The following is a 22,521-nucleotide window of genomic DNA, read 5'->3' as shown; positions in this document are numbered from 1 at the left end:
CAAGTCTCTTTTCCAACATGGCTGATCAGACTCACTGGCCTGGGCCTTTCACAAAGCTCAAAGTGCTTGGTTCCTTTGTCTCTTTAGGTAAAGGATGCCAAAATGGCTTTTTCTTCTCTCTGCTTATATCTGCCAAAGTTTGCTGATCCTGCTTCAAGAGGCAGGAAGGCTTTCTGGGGATGCAGTCTCCATCGCCCAATCAAGATTTTTAAGCCACTTGCTCTCCTGGTGGCTTTGTTTACCTTGCATGTAAATGTGCTTTTCTTTGTTTTGGGTCATACCTTGCTTAATTTACACTGGAGACATATTCAAGCAGGTGGAGCAACATTTCTTTGTCTGGAACAAGCATGGCTTAGGCACTAGTTGCCAAATACATGTTAAGAACGTATTTCCAGCACATATCCGTGAAGTCTTTTGTGAAGTTTGGCTTACCATACATACATCACTCAAGAAAATTAATGATCAGTGAGTTATTAGTTTTCTAGTGATATATTACATGCCAGCTTTTGGGTATATATCATGACCACAGTATGCCAACTGGCACTGGGATGCTCTTAGGGTGACAATGACCTGATAATATGAAATTTTGGTGTCAGTGACCAGAAATGTTTTTGCAGGTGATGACAATCCCGCAGAGTCAAAATAGAGAATAGCAAACTCTAGCTACTGTAAATTTCTACAGAATAGACCAACACTCTGCTTGTATACAACTTACATGGAATCTGGAATGAAGAAGCTTTCCATATCTGATATGTTGTGTTCACATGCTGTTGTGTTGGACTGTGTAGCTTTTATAAAGCTTCTGATGAATAAGATGTATTCTAATATCAGGGATTTAGTGTGTTTTTGAAAGTGTGGTTGAGCAGTGTCGGTGAGGATTAATGAAAATACATGAAGCTGCAATGGAAAGATGAATTTTGATTACGTGTGTGTGTGTGTGTGTATATATATATGTAATATATATATTTTCTTCTCTTGATTTCATTTTAGGTCTGATGTAGTTGTTCTGTGTTTTTCAATTGCTAATCCTAATTCCTTGAATCATGTGAAAACAATGTGGTTTCAAGAAATCAAGCACTTTTGTCCTCGCACACCTGTTGTTTTGGTTGGCTGCCAACTGGATCTTCGTTACGCTGATCTTGAAGCTGTTAATCGAGCCAGACGGCCTTTAGCAAGGTAAAGTTTAAAAAAAATTAACCTTTTAAAAGGTTCTGGGTTTTAATCAAATATACTATTTTTCTGAAAAAAAAATTATATTATCACCCAGTATTGTCTGTTTGCCTTAGTTTCCCATCTTATAACATGAGGATAAATAACACTGTTTCACATCCTGTCTGTTCTCTTGTCTATTCATACTATAAGCTCTTAATTAGTGAAATGCTGTTTGACAATGCATTTTCTACAGTGCCTAATACAATAGGGTCTGATATTGGTTGAGCCATCTGGGTATTACAGTAATATTTAAATAGTGAGCAGCAGAGATCTTACATTACGGCATGATGCATATGTGTTTTGCCACTGGAATTTATGTATTATTCCTGCCAATTGCCACTTTAGCCAGACACACCATAACTTTGGCATTTGGGGGTCAGTCTGGTTTTTGAAAATGTAACTCTAGAGCACGGCACAGAACAAAGTGGGTATATATTTTACATAGAAAAAAAACACATTAAAAGAAAGACATTTATATTGCGAAGTCAAGCATGCAAAAGTTAGGAACATACATATCTACTGTTGCCCTTACTACTTTAATTCTCTCCCTTTTGTGCATCCAATCTGTGCAATGAATTTTTTTCGGGACCTGTAGAAAAAATACTATATGATCATGTTACTTAAAGCGTGTCCCATAATGCATGGGGGTCTGAATTAAGGTTTCATGAGCACCTGTAAATCCTGGCATTCCCTAACTTTCAAATGCTTGACTGTCCAATCTAAACAATATCCTCTTCATATCTGTAATATTATTTCCTAATATTTTGGTTTTTTAAAAGGATTTAAAAAAAAAAAGTATAACAGCCCTCCATCACCAGTGCATCTTCAACAGGATTTGAACCCTGAACCTTTAGCACAGACTTTTACTGCTTGAATTATGGGACTAACTAACTACATTAGCTGGCAACAGGAGAAGGCTCTTATCCCAAGAGGGAATGACCCACTTGGTCATTTGAGTGGTCCAGCTCACTCCTGCCCCATGTGTCCACACGGGAATGGGAGTAACCTGTTAGTATTGTATGCTGAGTCTAGGGAAAGGGGATGTGGCCAGGCCTAGCAGACCCAAGCCCAACTTTCTTCTCTTTTTCCCTCCCCACCTTTCCTGTAGCTGCTCTGCCAGTTCTCAGGCAGTCCGTGTATATGCTGATGCTGCTGTTTTTGGCAGTGTCATGCGCCTGGCTCTTCAGAATGTCCACGTTCAGCTATTATTTTAGCAGGCTGCCAGCTTTTTTAATTTGGATAAGTGTGAATGGGATTTGAAGGCTTGCTTCATATTGTGAAATAATGCCTATCGATATTTAAGTAATAGGGTTATATTACAAAGTATCTACCAAATATAAACTTTCTTACCAGATTATCTATTAGGTAATATTTTTGAAGTGTCTAGTACAATGGTTGCAGATTTTCAAGGGTCTTCATGAGCCATGCCAGCTACCATTTTTATTTTTATGACCTGAACAATGTGGATAATACATGTTCTTCTTTGTGTCCTAGATTTTCTGGAATGTGGTTAATGACAGCCCTGCTTTCTGTGTGAATTTTTGGTTTTTTTTGTTGTTTTTGTTTTAATTGTATTTTATTTCAATCCTAGGCCTATAAAAAGGGGAGATATTTTACCACCAGAAAGAGGCAGAGAGGTTGCCAAGGAGCTTGGGATACCATATTATGAAACTAGTGTATTTGACCAGTTTGGAATTAAGGATGTTTTTGATAATGCAATCAGAGCTGCACTAATATCCAGGAGACACCTGCAGTTCTGGAAATCACATTTAAAGAAGGTCCAAAAACCTTTACTTCAGGCTCCATTCCTACCTCCAAAGGCACCTCCTCCAGTTATTAAAATCCCAGAGTGTCCTGTAACCAGTATGAATGAGGCTGGATATTTGTTAGACAATCCATTGTGTGCAGATGTTATGTTTGTTCTTCAGGAGCAGAATCACATTTTTGCTCACAAGATTTACCTAGCTACCTCCTCTTCAAAGTTTTATGACCTTTTTTTAATGGAACGTGAAGAATCTCCAGACTTCAGTGAAATACAGTGTAGTACAGATAAGACCAGTAGGGACTTCCTGTCTAGAACTAGTCATCTTGAAACAGATGATGACAGTGATGAAGCAAATTTAAAAACTTTTGATGCCAAACTTCCAATACCAGAAATTGATGGGACTTTAAAGATGCTAGAACTTGAAACTGAAGAAACTAGTTCTACAAGGAGAGCTTTGTCCTCCTTGGGTAAAGGGTTTGTTAGTATGCATAAGGAAATACAAATCAACCCTGTATCTAATAGGAAATGTCCTGTAACTGTGGTCAAGATGGATTCCTCTGTTCAGCCTGGGCCTTTTAAAACTGTTTTACAATTTCTATATGCTGGGCAACTGGATGAAAGTGAAAAAGATCTGACAAGATTAGCACAGATTGCTGAAATCTTGGAAGTATTTGACTTGCGGATGATGGTGGAAAATATTATGAATAAAGAAGCCTTCATGAATCAAGAGATTACTAAAGCCTTTCATGTCAGGAAAGCTAACCGGATAAAAGAGTGTCTTTGCAAAGGTACATTTTCTGGTGAGTAAATAAACTCTCATAGAAAAGGCCACAATTCTCCTCTCCCTTATGCCAGTGTTACGCCATCTGCTTCAATAGTTATTCCTGACTTAAGTCAGTGTGAGAGGGGCAATGGGCCCAAAGTTTACTATATAACTGAAGGCCAACATTTTCAACAATGGGAACCTAAAGTTAGGCTCCTAAAATCCACATTTAGGCTGTTAAATAAGGGGCCAGATTCTCAAAAGTGCTGAGCTCCCATTGTCTCCTATTGAGGTCAAGGCTTTCATAATTGCTCTTCACTTACCTCTATAAAATCAAAGACTCTGAAAAACATTGAGGAAGCAATTCCTTACTAACAAGTGTGTGCTTCTTACTATGTCTTGAACTAGTAATAGGTTCCACTTCCAGCACTGACAATTGTAGTTATGATTGTTTCTTGATCCCATGACAGATGTTACATTTAAGTTGGATGATGGAAGCATAAATGCCCACAAGCCACTGCTGATTTGTAGCTGTGAATGGATGTCTGCTATGTTTGGAGGATCATTTGTTGAAAGTTCAAACAGTGAGGTATTTGTCCACTTTGATAATTGTATTTCATGTATTATTTTAGGGTCGCTATTTTAAGCATTGTGGTATTCTGTGAAACAATTATTTATTTAAGACTTGGCAGACAATCTCTTTTGTGTATTTATGTGTAGACCCGAAGTGTCCTTTATTTATTGGGACATTAAGTTAGAATACGTTGAACAATAGCTTGCCTTCAGCAGTACGTTATGTTGCCACCACTGCTTGCTGTGTCAGCAAATTAAAAAATTAATTTTGAACTCAAAGTTGTTTTCAGGTAACTGGTTATAAGTCAAGAAGTCTCAAGACAGGTTTTTACATGCCTAACTTTAAAAAAATAAGTTTTATTAAAAGTACAGATCCATAAAACATTTTGAAGTTATTTTTCCATAATATGATCTAATCACTTCTAGTATTTTTAAAAAGAGGGGGGGAAATCCACTTAGGTCAACTTATAAGAGAGGGAAATGATTTAAATATAAGCCTTTATCCCCACTGTCCCCCCAATAAGCAAAAGTTCTATCTAGATGCCCTGTTTTAAATGGGTTTGCTCCATCTTTCCTTTAGTATCAAAAAACTGTTTCATTGCCAATTAAGGCACAATTCCTGGGCCCACATAACTGCTTTTCAGAAGGAATATTGTTCTCCAAACTGTGTAAGTGTTTACATGACAGCATAACAGCTCCCAAGTAGTCTGTGTACTAGAATGTGTTGTGGGTTTCTTTAAAAGTGTTTCAAAAAGTTGGGTACATATATATTTGCATAATCAGGGCCATTACAAATTAAATCATTCTGCTAGCCCTTTGAGAGGGTTCGTGAAGTTGAGTTTAAAAAAAGGCAATATTCTTGTGACCGGGTTCCTGGATGGGCTACACTGAGAATGTCACAGTCAGGGCAGACTGCAAGAAATAGGGAGACAATTCCCAAAAACTGGAGGTTTCTTCTATAATGAGATTCACCAAGCCGGTAACAAAAGAGCTTCTGCAATACCACCCTGGTTAACAAGGAGCCAAGCACAGTCCCCTTTAGGCATTCCAGCCCTTGGCTTCCATCTAGACAGCCAAGTTTAATATAGTGAGAGGTCACTTAACCCCAGGTTAATATGAATCTTAGATCCTACCCAATAATCACACTGATGCCAATCCTTTAGTAACTAAAAACTAAAGGTTTAATAATATAGAAAAGAAGAGAGTTATTGAATAGTTAAAGGATCATCTACATACCATGATTTTCCGTGTTCATAGCTCAGGATCATAGCAGTGATAGAATAAACTGCTGGCTTATAAAAGTCGCTCTGGAATCTTCCCAACAAGTCAGAATCCAAAGGCAGCTTAGATGTAAAGTCTGATATAAAGCCTTTCCATGTATTTTCCAGATTATTCCAAATAACTATTTGGAAGATCACAATCTCAAGACATAAACTTTCCCTGTTCAAAGTTCAGCAGACTTGAGATGACAGGGTCTGGCCTGAGGCTTCTCTTTTATAGTTCTCTAGCAGGTTGACAAGCCTCCTCACAGAAATTGTCGTAGCAGGTAGGGATGTAAATATTGTTTTAAAAGTTAACCATTTAAACTAAAAATTTATTTAGTGTAAACGGTTAACCGATTAAAGGGCCGGCCTGGCCGGCCAGCCTGGGGGTTAATGGTTAAGGCGGGTTAACCAGTAAGACTAATGCTTACCGATGAATGTTTTACATTCCTAAAAGCAGGGCCTTCCCCCGAGGAGGAATAGGCAATGCAGATCACCTTTGCTTTGAAGCTAATCTTCTATTTCCTATGCATACACAGGTAAACTAGTTCCACTCATTCACATAAGGCAATTAGCAGGTCCTCCATTATAACATAGATAGTTAAGCTGAAGACCATGTAGATCAGTGGTTTTCAAACTGTGGGTCGTGACCCAGAACATGGTCTCAGAATGGAAGGGATTGGGTCATGGCGGCTCTCGTCAGCACTGCTGACAGGGCCATTAAAAGTCCGATTGGCAGTGCTGGCCGGCGAAGGCAGGCTAGTCCCTACCTGTGCCAACACCGCGCTGCGCCTCAGAAGCGGCCAGCAGTAGGTCCGGCTCCTAGGCACGGGGCCAAGGGGCTCCGTGCACTGCTCCCGCTCCGAACACTGGCTCCATGAACCGGCCAATGGGAGCCTGGGGTGGGGGGTGCGGTGCCTATGGGTGAGAGCCATACGGAGCCACTTGCGCACCTCCACCTAGGAGCTGGACCTGCTGCTGGCCGCTTTCAGGGTGCAGCGCGGTCCGCGGTGCCAGGACAGGCAGGAAGCCTGCCTTAGTATTCCCGCTGCACCGCTGACCGGGAACCGGCGGAGGTAAGCCTGTGCCCCATCCCCGCACCCCAATCCCCTGCCCCAGCCTTGAGCCACCCCCAAACCTGGAGCCCTTTCCTGTACCTCAAACCCCTCATCCCTGGCCCCACCCCAGAGCCTGCACCCCCAGTCCAGAGCCCTGACCCCCTCCTGCACCTCAACCATCTACCACATCCCTAACCTCCCCCACCCCCCAACCCAGAGCCCCTTCCTGCAGCCCTCACCCCTGCACCCTAACCCTCTGCCCCAGCCCTGAGCCCCTCCCACAAACCCATCATCCCCAGCTCCATTGAGTCTGGGGGCATCAACAATTTTCTTCAAGTGGGGCGCCAGAAAAAAAGTTTGAAAACCACTGATGTAGATAATATTAGTTTTCCTGCAGTATCTCACATCTTTGATATTAAGGTTAAGTGAACCATTCACATACATAATGTAAGGCAATTAAGCCAGGAAAGGAAATTAGTATCTACAAGTTAATTTGGTTACGTTGTTAAACTTCTAACAGGATATTTGTAAACACAGACAAATACTCTTAGCATCTTTCACATTCAAGTAAATTGTCTTGATTACAATTTTAATGCCCCCTGTTAAGTTGTTATGGGTCACACAAAGTCAGCTGGTCTATCAGTGTCACAAGACTATATATGCAACCCAATGTGTTAAACTAATAGAATGGACCTGGCTTACAGTACATCAACAAAAACTAGGGGCTTAATACTGACCCAGTCTCCTTGTTCTCTTGTGTAGGGCATGTATGAGATGCTGTGTAAACTGTCTCAACATAGTGGAGTAGGTCATGGCAAAGACCTCTTTTAGGCAGTCCAGTAACTTTTCGGAAGGGCTGTGTGTGCATTAAGCTGATTGTTTGGATCAGTCTTTGCAGAGTCCTTTTTTCAAATTTATTGATTTCCTGATTTTTGTCATGTTGTTGTCTTCTTAATATTAATGGGACTTACATTAACATCCAGGGGAAAATATGCCCCTTAGTGTTGTTATAACTGAACTTTTCTGTATTTAATATTCTAGAAGACAGTATTCTATTTAAATTGTTCTCATTACTTTTAATATAGCAGTAAGCACAATTCCCTCCCCAGAGGCACACTCAGCAAGTTGGTCATTAAAAATACATACCTCGATTGTAGTAAGCAATACATAGCAATAAGAATATATATTCATTTTACACAAGCCTATTTCTAATAATAAATTTAATAGTCTTAGCTCATCTTTTGCAATTTAATATTTTAAATGTACAAAACTTTAGTTTTCTGGAGTTTGTGCAATATAGTACTTGGATCTGAGAGCTTTAATAGTACAAATTGGAATGTGTATATAGCATATTGCTTTGGTCTAGTTTACAGAAACATAATGATTTGCTTCTCACTGAAATTTGTCTGAATTCTGTAGGTAGAACACAGATTTTTATAAGATAAGCACTAAATGGTCAATATGCAAGTTAACAAAAAAATAACCAACTTTTCTTAGTGTAACTTGCATTTGGACTGACAAGCCAGTAGATCCAATGTGGCAGCTGCTTCATCAAATGATGCACGACAAAGGGTCCGATCCAAACCCTATTGAAATTAGTTGAAAGGCTGCTACTGACTTCAGTGAATTTTGGATCCAGCCTCTAGTGGCTGCAGGGACAGACATATTAAGTTTGCTGCTATTGTATGTGTTTCGTTTACTGTAGTAGATTATTTTGTCTATTTTCTTCTTCACCTACAGCAAAACAAGGGAATTTAATTTTGCTTTGCTACTTTAAAAAAAAAAATCATGGACTAATATTTTCCAGGTATTTTCTCAGATCCTAGTGATTTTTTTGTGTGTGTCATTTCGGTTGCCTAACTTAAGACACCCTTAAAGGTACCTGAATTTCAGAAAATGCTCATCACTCACCTTTTGAAAACCAGATCCCTTAAAGTGTTGCAAGTGGAGCTCTTAAAAACTGAGGTGCCCAAAATCACTAGTCATTTTGTGAAAATCATTGCCCTATTCTATAATTTATCTTAGTCCCTTTTATGTGAGGTTTGTATGCCATTACTAACAAAGGTTGAAATAGTAAACACAATCAGGGCCGCCCGGGGGGGGGCAAGTGGGGCAATTTGCCCCAGGCCTCGGGCCCCGCAAGCCCTGGCCCAGCGGCAGTCCGGGTCTTCAGCAGCATTTCGGCGGTGGGGGGTCCTTCAGTGCTACCGAAGACGCAGAGCGACTGAAGGGCCCCCGCCGCCAAAATGCTGCCGAAGACCCGGACCACTGCCGGGTGAGTACAAGCGCCGCAGCTCCCCCGCTTTGCCCCAGGCCCCCTGAATCCTGTGGACGGCCCTGAACACAATTGTCAATGCCTGTTTAAGTGTACTGCTGGGATTTTTTAAAGGAGAGGAAGGGAATTAGGCATCCAACTCCCATTGATTTGATAGGGAATTGGGCACCCAAATCACTTAAACCCCTTAAAAATTCCAGCCTATGTTTATGTTAATTGGGGAGGAGTTGGGCTTTCTTCCTTTTTGACACCTGCTATGGCTACATTCATCAGTATTGCATTAGCCATAGCCTTGCTGTTCTCCGCTTTCATTCATTACTAATTAACTGAAAGTGTTAATAGCAATGGAGATGCAAATGAGAGCTATCGAAAGCAATCCCTGTAGAAAAAGTAGTACTGCTAGCTATTGAAAAATAATTAGCAGTAGAAGATAATTTTCTGAATTGTTTTTAGCTCAATAGTATTTATATTAGGAGCACCAATTAGCTAATACTGACTAGTGGTCCAAAGCCATAAAGGAACAACCTGCTCACAAGGCTTCTGTGTATTTTTCTCCATCCTTTAGGCTAACCAATATTTGAGTTTTTATGGAGTGCCTTGGTATATGTGACTTTGGATAGGAAAATAGAAAGCTTTAACCAGTGTTGATGATACAAATATAACCATAAGCCAGGATCACTTCTGATTAGTCAGACTGAAGTACATTAATCCCTGTTTGTAACTATTTTTTATTCTAATGATTTTTCTATCTGTTAGTTGTCTTACTGCATGTTCTCCAAAATATCCCTGCCCAAAGCATTGGCATTTCTTTTCTTAGTGCCATTATCTGGTTGCTATTGAAAAGATTGTGCATCATAGGGAGTTAGGCTTCATTATTCAAGGTGTATATGTTTTCACAATGGACTATGGGGATGCAGCTCTGGGACTTATTTGGCAATAACCCACTGACTGCTCCTGAACACTTGAGTCTATACAAGTAAGAAACAACTCTAATATTCCAGACAGTATTCAAAACAGCAGTGACAGCTACACTGTTTATAAAGAAAAAGTGGTTGCTTTATTGATAGCCATGAAATATTACCATACCATCCATTGAGTTTTACTGGTAACTGCTCTGACATCAAACAGTCCCACTTTTTAAAGGTGTGGCCCAGATGATCTGCTGGTGCAACTTACATTAACTTTGGTGGAGCTGCATACATTTAAACTGGCTGAGGATCTGACTTCATGTACATACATAACTAGAATCTGACAGATTTGTTGAAAGCTCTTGAGCTTTAAATTTAATGTGGAGTCTCTCTAATATTTTACTATATTTCTAAAACATGACAGCAGGGAAAAGGATAGCAAGGTGGGAGAGGAAGCATATGGCCTGTATGCGCTAAGTGCTTGACTACCTATCTTTCACTAGAGAACATTTTTTAAAATACCTTTTTCCAGGTTGTTCTTCCCAACATAAACAAGACTTCTATGCAGGCAGTTCTGGATTATTTGTATACCAAGCAATTATCATCGAGTCAGGAGCTGGACATGCTTGAATTAATTGCACTGGCAAACAGATTTTGCCTCCCACACTTGGTTGCACTGGCAGGTAAGGATTCTGACTCTTTGCAGGTGCAATGCCTTCATGGACTGCTGTATTACTTCTTAGTGATTTTTGAACATATACAATATTTTTTGCCATGAATGCTGAGGGAAAGAAATGCCATTCCTTTATATAAAGCCAAATTGTATTACAATATGGTATTTTCACTTTTAAAAAATGTACTTGTCTTTTTCTTTCCACTCTCTAGGACTTGTGCTAAATTAATGCAGTCCTTTTAAAATGTTCCATACTTCAGAAATAGGAAATGAAACCTTCTCTTCAGCATTAATATAATGTCTGCAATTCATAATGTCCATTCTATTATTCTTAACTTACAGCAAAACAGTAGGGACACTAAGCTTTCCATTATAATGAACTAGGCTTTCCATGATAAAATCCATTTAGAGAGCATAATAACTGAGCCAATTTAAAATTGATCTGATTCAAACTCTTTGTAGAGTGCTGTCCAGATCTATTTTTACTGCCCAAACTAGAGTCAGTTAGTTATTCTGCTGTAGATATGGGTGCTCTACATGCATAATTTCAAGAAAATCAACTTTTTCATCTTTAAGTTAGACCAAAACGGCAGCATGGGATACTTTAATACTAAATCCACATGCACCAAACTTCTAGATAGTGATTTTTTTTCTGTTTCGTAGCATCATACCAAAAGAGGGTGGAGATTCTGAGAGATGGGAAGACCAAGTTGAACAAATTCTCAAGAAGAATTTTAGTCATTTCCTTGAGTGTCATGTACCCAAGCCCTCAGGTAGCTTTAAGTTGTGCAACAAGACATTCAATTGTTGACAGCATTACGGAACTAACTGAGGCCCTGCTCCTACCAAAATTTTTGTGTGGCCTTATATAGATATCCTTCTCAACATTTGTGGAACAAATGTGCTTTTAATGGTAAGAACATCTTATTCTGTCTCATTTAGTGAAATATTTATTGTGAATTCAAAGGCTACTTTTTGTCCTGTTGCTATGATTGCACACAATGGAGTTGAATCAGGCCAGCTGTGGTTGTCTCTAACATTCTGTCAGAAGGAATGCTTGCTCTGTTGCACCCCCTTCTGGCCAAGTGTGGCTCTGATGAGGCCTGTCTTAGTTCCCTGTTCACTCAGGCTCCTTTTAGAAGTCGACATTGTTGAGATATTCAAACCACTCCCCCTTCTGGGGTCTCATTTATTAAGTCCTGCACAAAGTCTTTCAAAACAGAATTCAAACTTACAAAGTCATCAACCCAGTTTCATCAGCACCCAGTCCCACCCCCCGAGGGTCAGTCCTCTCCTTAAAGTTCCTTTCTTTCAACCCAGACCCAAGCTGGGCATACCCCCTCCTCCTAAGGGTCTGTCTTCCTGCTCTCCCAGCACCTCTTGCCTGGAGTTTGGCCTTTTCTACAGGCCTTTCCCCTGCTAATTCAGGGCCAGAAGGAGCCTTCTTACTCCCTGCAGTGTCTGCAGGCATTTGCCAAGAACCACCTGCAGCTGTACCCACACCTTTTTATAAAGCCAAGGTACCTCTCATTAATCCCAGCTGGGCAGCAGGTAATGGTGCACTGGACCCCGATACCTATCAGAGGAGCCAGTCATCCTGGCACACACTCCATCCTATTATCAGATGTTGATCCTTCTGGGAAAGGGGTAAGTGGGTTCTGCTGACTTACCGAGGCAGGTGGCTTACCTCACCTAGATACAAGAAACCAGGGGTGGCTCTCTGAGGAGAGAGGGTGTATTCTGGAGACTGAGCATTCCTAAGGGGGGAACCATAGGAGCAGCCACTCCTGAGAAGACTCAAAGTGAACATTGCTGTCATTATTAATTTCTTCATGAATAGAGCCAAACCATAACAGTGGGGGGGGGGGGGTGAGGTTTTGATTCTGCGTAGTACCTGGACTCTGTTCTAGAGCAGGTTGGGAACAGCACTTACTCAGAGGTATCCTTTATAGGGAATCCAAAGGTTCTAACTACTAGGGAATCAGGCATGATTATTGCATAAACATAAGCACATGCAAGATCTGTGTGTACAAAAGGACATATTTACACTTAGGGGGCAAATCCTCAGCTAGTGTAAACTGTCCTAGCTCTGTTGACTGGGGATCTACTCCTAGATAGATGAGGGCAACTCCAGAGACCACAATGGAGCTGCATCTGTTTACGCCAGCTCTGACTCTGATCAGAAGTCCGAATAGATCTGCTGCTGGTGCAGTAGTTGCTGTATTTCTCTTTCATGCTAACACACAAATTCTTTGGCTCTTGGTTCCCTAAATGAACTGCATTTATAAATAATGTTACCCTGAAATACGTATTTTTACAGTGTCAGCTATTAGTTTTCTACTTTAACAGAGCAGCATGCTGTGCAGGAGCTGACTAAAGCCTCAGGGAATGGCATTGGCATAGATGGTGAAGTACTCTCCTATTTGGAATTGGCCCAGGTTAGTAGTGACTGATTTTTAACCTTTTTAAAGGCATTCTGCCCAATTGCAGTACTCTGAAAAATGATGGTGTTGAGCATTATATCTGCACAAATAAAGCCTTTCAAACAAAGGACCCCCTGTTTCCACTGAAAAGAATTGAGGGACCACAGTTATCGTGCTGTACTCAGGCTTCTCGGCATCTTAATTTTTAAAACTTAATTGCTGTGATAATAACACTGTATCTTTTAAAATGTTTAATGTCCTGTGAAGAACAGATTTACCTTCTCCACATCGGTTGAGAAATCAGGCTCTATATATTGAGGCTTAGTTTTGTGTTTATCAAATACATATTTCAGTTTTTACTTGTGGGGAAGCCCATGTAAGGTGGCAGAGCTTAGTGTCTCCAGCCTTGTGTCTCATGCCCTGAAATCCCATGAAGTAAAGCTCTCTCGCTTTCTCACTCTCAGGCATTCTCAGTGAGTGTCACCATTTTATGCCTATATGCCCCCTAAATCTTTCTCCATTAGGTTGTTATGAATGTAGTACCTGTCCTGCATTGGGAGGGCAGAGTTAGGCTATGTCTACACTGCGCACCTTACAGCGGTGCGGCCGTGCCGCTGCAGTCGCACCATTGTAACATGCGCAGTGTAGCTGCTGTTTGTCAGCAGGAGAAAGCTCTGCCGGTGACAAAATAAAACCACCTCCAATGAGGAGCGGTAGCTTTGTCAGCGGGAGATCATCTCCCACCGATGAAGCACTGTCCACACCAGCACTTTTCGTCGTCAAAACTTTTGTCATTCAGAGGGATGTTTTTTTCACACCCCTGAGCGACAAAAGTTTTAACGACGGAAGTGCAGTTGTAGACATGGCCTAAGTGGCCACCCTCAAGGGGGACATCTCTGCAACACCGAGCCATTCCTTTGTGACTCTGAGCGAATTGCCCATCATGCTACATTACATTCAAGCACATCATTTCTCTGCCTGAGCTCCAGAGATCCTGAGAGACAGAGTCCAAAGTTGACTTCATTTCTAAATATGTGACTGTGTTTTCCTAAAGGAGTGTTGCAATATGGTTTCTTCAGGGATGCGGTAGTAAAAGATACTTTGCTTGTTATATCAGAAATTGAGTTATAGAGTTTAAGGCCCGAAGGCTAACCTCCTGTATATCACAGGCCACCAACACCATCCAGCCAAAGTTAGAAAAAAGTATTACAGTCCACAAATGATTCTTCAAAACACCCTAATGACTAGGTCGGGCTTCTACCTGTGCTATTAGACCCTTGCTTTCATGACTGGCATGTAGTGCCTACTGGCCACTGCAAGCGTCCCGTCATCTGCTTTCAGCTCTGTCTGGACTCATGACACTCTTACTAACCCAGTTCTGAATCTCTTCCGAGAAAAGAATGCTAGTTCTGCTAAACTATGGGGGTTGTTGGGTTGGTGGTTGGGTAATGACAGAAGTCATAAATTTAAATCCTGTTATGATTTGATATGCATCCTGTGCCATACAACAATGTGAAGTGTTTATGACCTGTTAAGGTTTTAAACAGGCAATCAGAATGCCAAATAGATGCACATGCTTTACCAATCTGACTCATATTATAGCTCTACTTTCTTATGAGCAGACTGCCTGTTCCAGGCTTTGTACTGTGCTTTCACAACAGTGCCTTAAGTTCTATCATTGAGAACACTTCTCTGGGGAGTTACTTACTACAGGGTAAGATTTGTAGTAACTTGATGGCTGCTGCAAACCTAGGTTTAAGTGCATAGGATCACAGTTAGAGCCCAATCCTATGAGATACTGAGTGCCTCCTGCCAGATGCTAAGGGCCTTAAACTCCCACTGAAGTGAAATAAAGTTGAAGCTGTTCACATCTCTCAGAAGGTGCTCAGCACATTGCAGAAAGTGTTAGAACCCTAACTCAGCTACTCTCACTGACAATCCCATTTTGACCACTGAGTGCGCCAGTGGATTTTTGTGTAAAAGGAACAATAACTCTAAATCCAAATGGTGCAGCTAGAAGCATCCTCTGAGCAGCTGCTCAGTCTCTGCTGAGTATTATGCAATAATCCCCAATGCTGAGAGCATGGCAGGATAGAGTCATTTAGGGATCACGCTTGCCTTAACTTGTAGCTTTTGTGCAAGATGACCAGTAGTATCAGGAAATGTAAACTGACTGTCTTTGCTTGTAGTTTCACAATGCTAATCAGCTGGCAGCGTGGTGCTTGCACTACATCTGCACCAATTACAACAATGTTTGCTCCAAATTCCGTAAAGAAATAAAAGCTAAGTCTCCAGGTAAGACCATCTTCAACTTTCCCCCCATCTTTTCCTGATCTGTATTCTTTTTTCTTTCTGTCCTTTGAACATGAACAAGTGAATTAGCTCCACTAAACTATTATGGAAACCTAGTATTGTCTCCATCTTGAGTTCTTCTGATCAGATAACTAAAGAGTTAGAATCCTCCTTCTGCCTCATGGACCAGACTTAAGTATATAACTCCTATCAACTGCACTAAGAATGGCATGAATGTCTCCCTATGCTTCGCCTCAAAAAATATATTTGGTGTCTGAATGTATTTTACATTCTTCTGTCATAGAACAATAAACAGTGTGCTGTGCTTAAGCTGCTTTCATCTGAGCCTCTGAGCACTTTACAAACATTTAGTTAATCCATAACAGCATTGCACTGAGACAGGTGAGTATCCTTATGTCCATTTTGCTGGTAGTTAAACTGAGGCACAGAAAGGATAGTGAGTTAACCAAGGTAAATAAATGTCTTGCATGTCCTACTTTATTTGTGTCCCAGTTTTAGTATCTAAGTATCTTATTACTTTTTTTTGTTTTAAATCAGATAATCAGGAATATTTTGAGAGACATCGCTGGCCTCCTGTATGGTACTTAAAGGAAGAAGATCACTACCAGCGTGTTAAAAAGGAAAGAGAAAAGGAAGATATTGCACTGAATAAACATCATTCAAAACGGAAGTGGTGCTTCTGGAATTCCTCTGCTATAGTTGCCTGAGCAAAGCAAATACATGTAAACACTACAATGGTGTAATTATAACACTGCTCTAAAATTAGTCTTACGGTTAGAAATAAGATGTAGTTCAGGTTCCCGGCACTGATTTTATTCCATGTTTTGCATTTATCATTGTTAGGGTCAAAAGCACAAGCTCAGCTATAGTGAGCCTGGAATAGTTCCTTAAACTGATGTGTGCATTTTTCGTTAGTAAGCAAAATAAACATCTACCATTATTACATCTCTTTTTATACCAAAACAAATCCAGCATTAATGTTTCAAACTCTAAATTGGGAAATATTTTTATACTGTCTTGTGTATTTTGTTTAAATAAAAATTCTGGGTATAACTTTATTTCACAGACCACAAAATAACCACATAGCAGCTTTGTAATTAGATTTTAACTATTTTTCTTATGTGAGTACAGCGAAATATAAACTAACACCCCTTCTTAACAGATAACCTTCTGTCTTAAGTGACCAGCTTAAAAGTACCCCGTGAAAATTATCATCATAGTAATCATCAGCTTCTACTAGGCAACCAGTTTTTGTCCCTACGTTCCATGCACTCATAACATAATTAGATGGTTATTTCTTCTTTCTAAAGTAAAGGATTATAATAAGATCAAATAACTGCAAGTTATAGAGCATTTAATCTTTGTTCAACTGAATAATAGGCAGTATGATTACCTGTTCAACTGCAGGAACATGTATTTCTAATATTTGCCATGTAAGTGCATATAATTATGATTATATGGGCCATGTGAAATCTAGTGATTCTAAGTATTCAGAGGTTTTAAAGGTCTAGATTGAAGAGGATAATTTTAAAATCATTAGAAGGGCTTATTAATTTAAATCTTTATCCAGGGCAAACTCAGTATGGATCTGAACACAAAAAGCAGATATGCTGGTAGTCTTGGAATTACTGTATTATAGTTGGTTACTCTTTGAGAGCCTAATTCTGCAGTCATTCCTCTTTCAAAACTCCTTTTTGCTTCTACAGGAGTTATGCAAATGAAAGGCTGCACAAACAAGTAGATACATTCCTCTATTGTTGCTGTAGCATCTTGCAAATGAAGAATCATATTTTAAATTAGATTACATTCCTTCTGGAAGCAGATATTTCAAGAAAGCACAAAACTGCAGGCTCAGTGAATAAAAATCTCCGCATTGTTTAAATAGTAGGAGGGGGAAAAAAATCCAGTGTTTTGAAATTTCCTTTGGGTTTATGATTTTCTAATGACTGTCACTCTGAACTTACAGTGTTGCATTAGAAAAATATAAGGCTGGGGTTGCTTTGAAAAGACCAAACTACAACACTTCTAAAATTATACTATAAAGCATATGCAGGCCTATGAAGTGTCTCAGGCACATTTCTGTAATTGAGGTAGTATTATGTTATCAGTTTTGTTAATGCTGTTTTCTGCAGGCAGCTCAGCATACTAATGTGAAAAGCTTTTTATTTTTATTTTTCCTGTATTCATAGACAAGGCAGTAAGTTCAAACCCCAGTGCTGAGAGTCAGGAAAGGTTTCAGACTGAAAGCCATACACACTTCCAAATACTCAGCTTCAAGTCAGAGCTTGTTCTTGGGAGATGCCGCCCTAGGGTGGTAGAAGCTGCTTAGCATGGGTGCTGAAGAGACTCCTGTAAAGAAAACAGGTGACAGACTCCATCACCTACAAGATTTATCACTGTACAGTGATAAAGAAGGGCTATAGAGAAAGGATGGCTGCAAGTGTATCCGCATTAATTCCTGGCCAGTAGTATTGTAAATTTGGAAGGGATGAAAAAATGAGAGAATAAATATCAAGACTGGGATGGAATTAACATTTGTTCAGTCATAAAATGTTAACAGATCATGTTTAATAAGTATTGCTACTAGGTTTTACATAACCAAAGCTACTGTATGATTGTAATTTTGCCAAACTGTAATGGATAGATAAACGAACCTGGGGGTATATGCAATAATATCCAGTTGTATTAGTTATCAGCTACTATAACCAAGTGGCTGGTTCATTTGGTTAATGCTGTCTATGGCCTTTAATCTTGGTGGTTATTTGTGTTTTTTATTTTGAAAAAAAAAAGTCAATAAAACTGTTTAGTTATAAAATGTCTCCCAGTTCTTTGAATCAGCTTTCTAAATATTGTATAAAGTGCTTCACTTTTTTATGGTGTTTGTCAACATTCAATAGTAGTAAAATATGTTTAACAAAATAGTCTATTGAATTTGTGATCACATGGCATATCAAAACTTACAGTTCAGAATGTTATAGGAGAGCCACTTGCATTTGTATTTATTGATTGGAGAAAAGAATATGGTAGGTGCTTGTCACTTAATATAAAGCTACAAACCAAAACAAACAGTGTCACTTTTTCACACTGTTCCTAATACATAATCACCAGGCTGTCACCCGTGCAATGAGAAGCAAACTCTACGTGACAGAAAACAGGAAGAGACACCAGGAGTTCTTGTAGGGATTTTGGTTGGTTGGCGTTTTGTTTTGTTTTGTTTTTATTATGTATACTATGAGCTTGCTAAATTGACTACTTTTCTTTAGCTGGTTTCCACTAGCAGATATTCTTCAACAAGCAAAACCTCTAATTACAAGTTAGTGAACTTGTAGCAACAATTCCTCTTGATAGATCTATGCAGTTAAATTGACAAAGCTAAAAAGTTACATTTTTTTTTAGAGAACTTGCAAGATGATGAGTGAAGAGTGCCTTGTTCTTGTTTTGTTTAAAGCTATTAGACAATACCAAGGGCACTGAAAATAATCACTTTCAGCGCTCAATGTTCTTAGTTAAAGTGCTAATTTATGAATACTACATATCATAATTTGATGAATGAAGCAAGATTTTTTTCCCATGAATTTGAAATTAGAATTTAGGTAACATAGTCAGTAAGAGAAGAATAAAGTAGCAACAGAAACAATGCCACTCTGATTATGCTTAAACAGTAGTGTGTGGACAAAACCACTAAAGTATGCTACTGTTGTAAATAATCTGGGTGTACGCACCATAAAACAGAAAGGGGCTTACCTATTAGTGTTGTAAAATATAGAAATAATTTTGAGAAGACTCGTCGTGACTCAGAAATCAGCACTTTGGAACTAGTCCTGCTCCCACTGCGGTCAATATGAGTTTCGTTACTGCTTCAATGTGAGCAGTTGGCCCTTTGTGAAGAAGATCTATTACTAAGACATAGGATGAACTAGACTACAGTGCCACAGCTACAACTCTACTTTATTTCCTTTGTTTCTTGCGGACCTAATCCGCCATGTCTATTAAATTTAGAGCCCCATTGACTTTAATGGGCATTGGATCAGGGTCCATGTTAATAAAGGCAGCTGACAGCATATTAAATATGTAGATGTACTATAAAGGTTACATTGGAGGGGAGAGTAATCTGGGCTCCCATTCTTATTGTTTGATTTAAGTAGCATGGCTGATCGAAAACTTGATCTTAACGTGGGGGGAGGGGCCTGCGGTATAAAAGAGGAGAAAACAGGCACAGCCTTGCTTACCATAGTGTTCAAACAAGTTACCAATGTGTTACGGTTTTGTGTTTCCTTCTGAATGAGAAACAACACGTCCTAGAGACCATACAGTTTGTAAAATGCGCATTTCTCATTTGTTGTGCAGTTAGACTGAGAGCGCTTGCAAAATCTTGGCCTGTAAGTCAGCTCTTCCTCCTTCCAGCTCATAGCATTAAGTAGCAATATACCAGCTGAATTATGTCTGCTTTATTGCCTAAACTCTATGATGATGAATACTTCAGGTCCTCTCAGGATGCCTTAGAAACCAGGGGCTCCTGAGGAAGTTGCTGCCTTGCTTTCAGATGAAAGAGCAGGCCTCAGACCTATGCTGTCTGCCCATATTTCAACTTCATAAGTGAATGGTCAATGTTTATTTCCTGTGGGTTGCAATGTATATGTCCTGTGTAATGAGATTACATTAACAATGGCTTCATATCACTCATGGCTCTTGCTTGACTTTTTTCACTTACTAAAAATGATTTGGTAATTTTCATTGTTTTAATGGGTCCAGTCCTCATACAGACACAATTCCCATTGAAATTGATCATGCCCAATCGTTTTGGCTTTAAGATTCCAAGAACAGCATTAACACATTACAATCTGTTCACAGTGACTGAAATCTGTTAACAGAAGTTTAGTCTGTGTATGGCATCCAGGATGAGAGACAGGGTTGTACCAGCAATAGTCAGGTTCTGTAGTGATATAATTCACTATATGTGCCTTTGTCTTCAGCTAAGAGCACATAGCTCATGTCACAGATCACTTTGCACTGGAAACCACAATGGTGGAGGCTCTGACATATTAATACCTGCACTTCAGTCCACTCACTACTTATTGCTTCCATAATACCTTATATTCTGGAAGAAATCTGAAAGACCTTGGATCCATACTACAGGAGGCTAAGAAGAAAATGTGAACATCAGAAGATGCAAGAGATTGTCAATGAACCCAAGGACTGTAAAGCTGTGTAGAAAGTCAAACTGACAAATCTCAATCTTTCCCTGAGATGCAGGGAAAGAAGTTACTTTGGTTTGCAATAGAAAACTTGCTATTTCCTTGATATAGAGTAGCATTTCAGTTGCTTTTGTAGAAAGACCATGTGGCTATCATCCTACGTGATACAGGTGAAATTATTTTGAACAATAAAAAGCTCCATGCACAGGTTCTGAGTGCGCTGCCAGTTGAAATGACAATGCCAGATACACTGTTCAACCAGCTCACCCTCCTGCCATGCAGCAGCTCTGAATACAAATGACAACTCCATACTACTTCAATCTCCCATAGCTCTCTTTAAAGGCCTGGTGGACTAAATGGGCCCTCTAACATGAAAGTTCATAAATTTGGGCTATTTTGAACCAAGATCAGAAAGGCAGTCCAGAGCCCCAGGATCCTGATAGCAAATTCCCTGCTGGCTGTCCCTTCTCTGTTCTATGGAGGGGGATCTAGCCTTATTATTTGTGTATTACCGTTGCACCTAGGAACCCCAGTCATGGACCAGGACCCCATTGCAGTAGGTACTCTATAAACAGAACAAAAAAAAGACACTTTTAAAATCTATTTGGAAACTCAGTGGTAAACAGTGCAGGTCCCAGAGCACCGTTTTCTTGTCATTGCGTAGCCCCACAAACAGCACATTGCACAACAGTCCAACCTTGAAATTACAAAGACATGGATGATGGTAGTAAGTGTGTGGAACAACAATGTAAAGACAATAAACCCGGCTTCTGCTTCCTAAAGTTGTGGAATAGAACTCTCCCCCTCCAGATTGCAGTGGCATGCTTCAGCAATTACACACAGGGGCCAGGATTTAGCACCACTTTATTCTACTGGTCTGACCATCCACTTTGGAGAAATACTGATGTAGTTTTCTCCTCCTCCTCTGCTTTCTGCTGTTCTGAAGTTTCTGAATAAGAAAGTAGCTGATGATGCCCACAAGAGAAGATTTTATTCTTTGGCTGACTTTCTTACCTCTAACTAAACAAAAACCAACAAAAAAATGAATTTTGTATTCCCTTGGGGGATTAATTTTTTGAAGCTGTTATGGCCATTTAGTGCAGATTACATGGTGTTACAGGTATTAGTGTTAAGAATTCTAATTATCTCTGCTGTAGCCCATTGAAGCTGAAAATTCTATTGTCTGTATCTGTGGATATGTGATAAATTAAATTGTTACATGTGTATTATCAAGTATATAATCTGGACGTTCTCATGGATGCTCAACTGTGAATCTCTCCTAGACTATTAAGAACATTTAAATGTTGAGTATGTATTTAAAAGAGTATGTTTCCTTAGATTTCCAATAAGGTCTCCAATTAGACCTATGTCCTTTTTCCTGCAAAATGTATTAATGATCTCTATACTAACTATATCAGCACTCACACAAACTTTCTTAATTGTAAAGTGAGTAGAATATTAATTTGTAGATAATTAGCAGATCAAATAATTTCTACCACATCACACATTTTATGACCACTATTCAGACAGGTGGTTCTGTAAGGAGAAGGAAGAATTATTCTAATGAATGTTTATTCAGCTCCAATTGATGAGATAAGCCTCAAGCTGCTTGGTTTGGGGTCTTACAAATCTCCCTCCACTTTATTTTGTTTTATTACAACCTGAACATTTTTGCAACTGAAATGGACTCTCTAGTTCTCAAACTCCTCTTATGGGAGTTGCCTTGCCTGATGTCATGGAGGCTTTTTCTTGCCACTAGTGTCTGTGCCTCTTGTGGCATTGCCAAAATTTGAACTAAATCCTGGGGTTGTGTAGAGAGAAGGCTTCTGAAGCATCAGGCAGGGTCAGAAGACAGGGTACTGGGCTAGATGAACTGTTGATCTGACCCAATATGACCATTCTGATTTTCTTAAGAAGCTGACAGGGAAACAAAGGAAGACTGCAAGTCTTGGAATTTAAGGGCATGTTGAATCATTTTAGGTTAAGCTGATGGACCAGGCTAATTTGAGATAAATAGAAGGGGACCAGTTAGGAGAAATCATGATGAAATGCCTTCTATGGCATGTAGCCAATCTGCGACTGCTAGCAGCAAACATCTCTA

General features: G+C 39.7%; 1 protein-coding gene across 5 annotated transcripts in view; it reads left to right on the top strand.

Annotated features, from left to right (window-relative positions):
• RHOBTB1 (Rho related BTB domain containing 1) overlaps positions 1-18,040 on the top strand; it is a 74,369-nt gene extending 56,329 nt beyond the window's left edge. For all 5 annotated transcript variants that reach the window (XM_034775332.1, XM_034775334.1, XM_034775333.1 and 2 more), the window contains 7 exons: positions 991-1,176; positions 2,804-3,777; positions 4,211-4,329; positions 10,349-10,499; positions 12,839-12,927; positions 15,102-15,207; positions 15,763-18,040. In XM_034775332.1, the coding sequence (XP_034631223.1) occupies positions 991-1,176; positions 2,804-3,777; positions 4,211-4,329; positions 10,349-10,499; positions 12,839-12,927; positions 15,102-15,207; positions 15,763-15,932 (1,795 nt within the window). In that variant the 3' untranslated portion in view covers positions 15,933-18,040. The remainder of the gene's footprint in view (positions 1-990; positions 1,177-2,803; positions 3,778-4,210; positions 4,330-10,348; positions 10,500-12,838; positions 12,928-15,101; positions 15,208-15,762) is intronic.
• The last annotated feature ends 4,481 nt before the right edge of the window (positions 18,041-22,521 follow it).

Source organism: Trachemys scripta, chromosome 7, assembly GCF_013100865.1.
Source record: "Trachemys scripta elegans isolate TJP31775 chromosome 7, CAS_Tse_1.0, whole genome shotgun sequence".
NCBI classification, from domain to species: Eukaryota; Metazoa; Chordata; order Testudines; family Emydidae; genus Trachemys; species Trachemys scripta.
The sequence above is the reverse complement of the archived record's forward strand: the minus strand, read 5'-3'. Positions and strand labels throughout refer to the sequence as shown.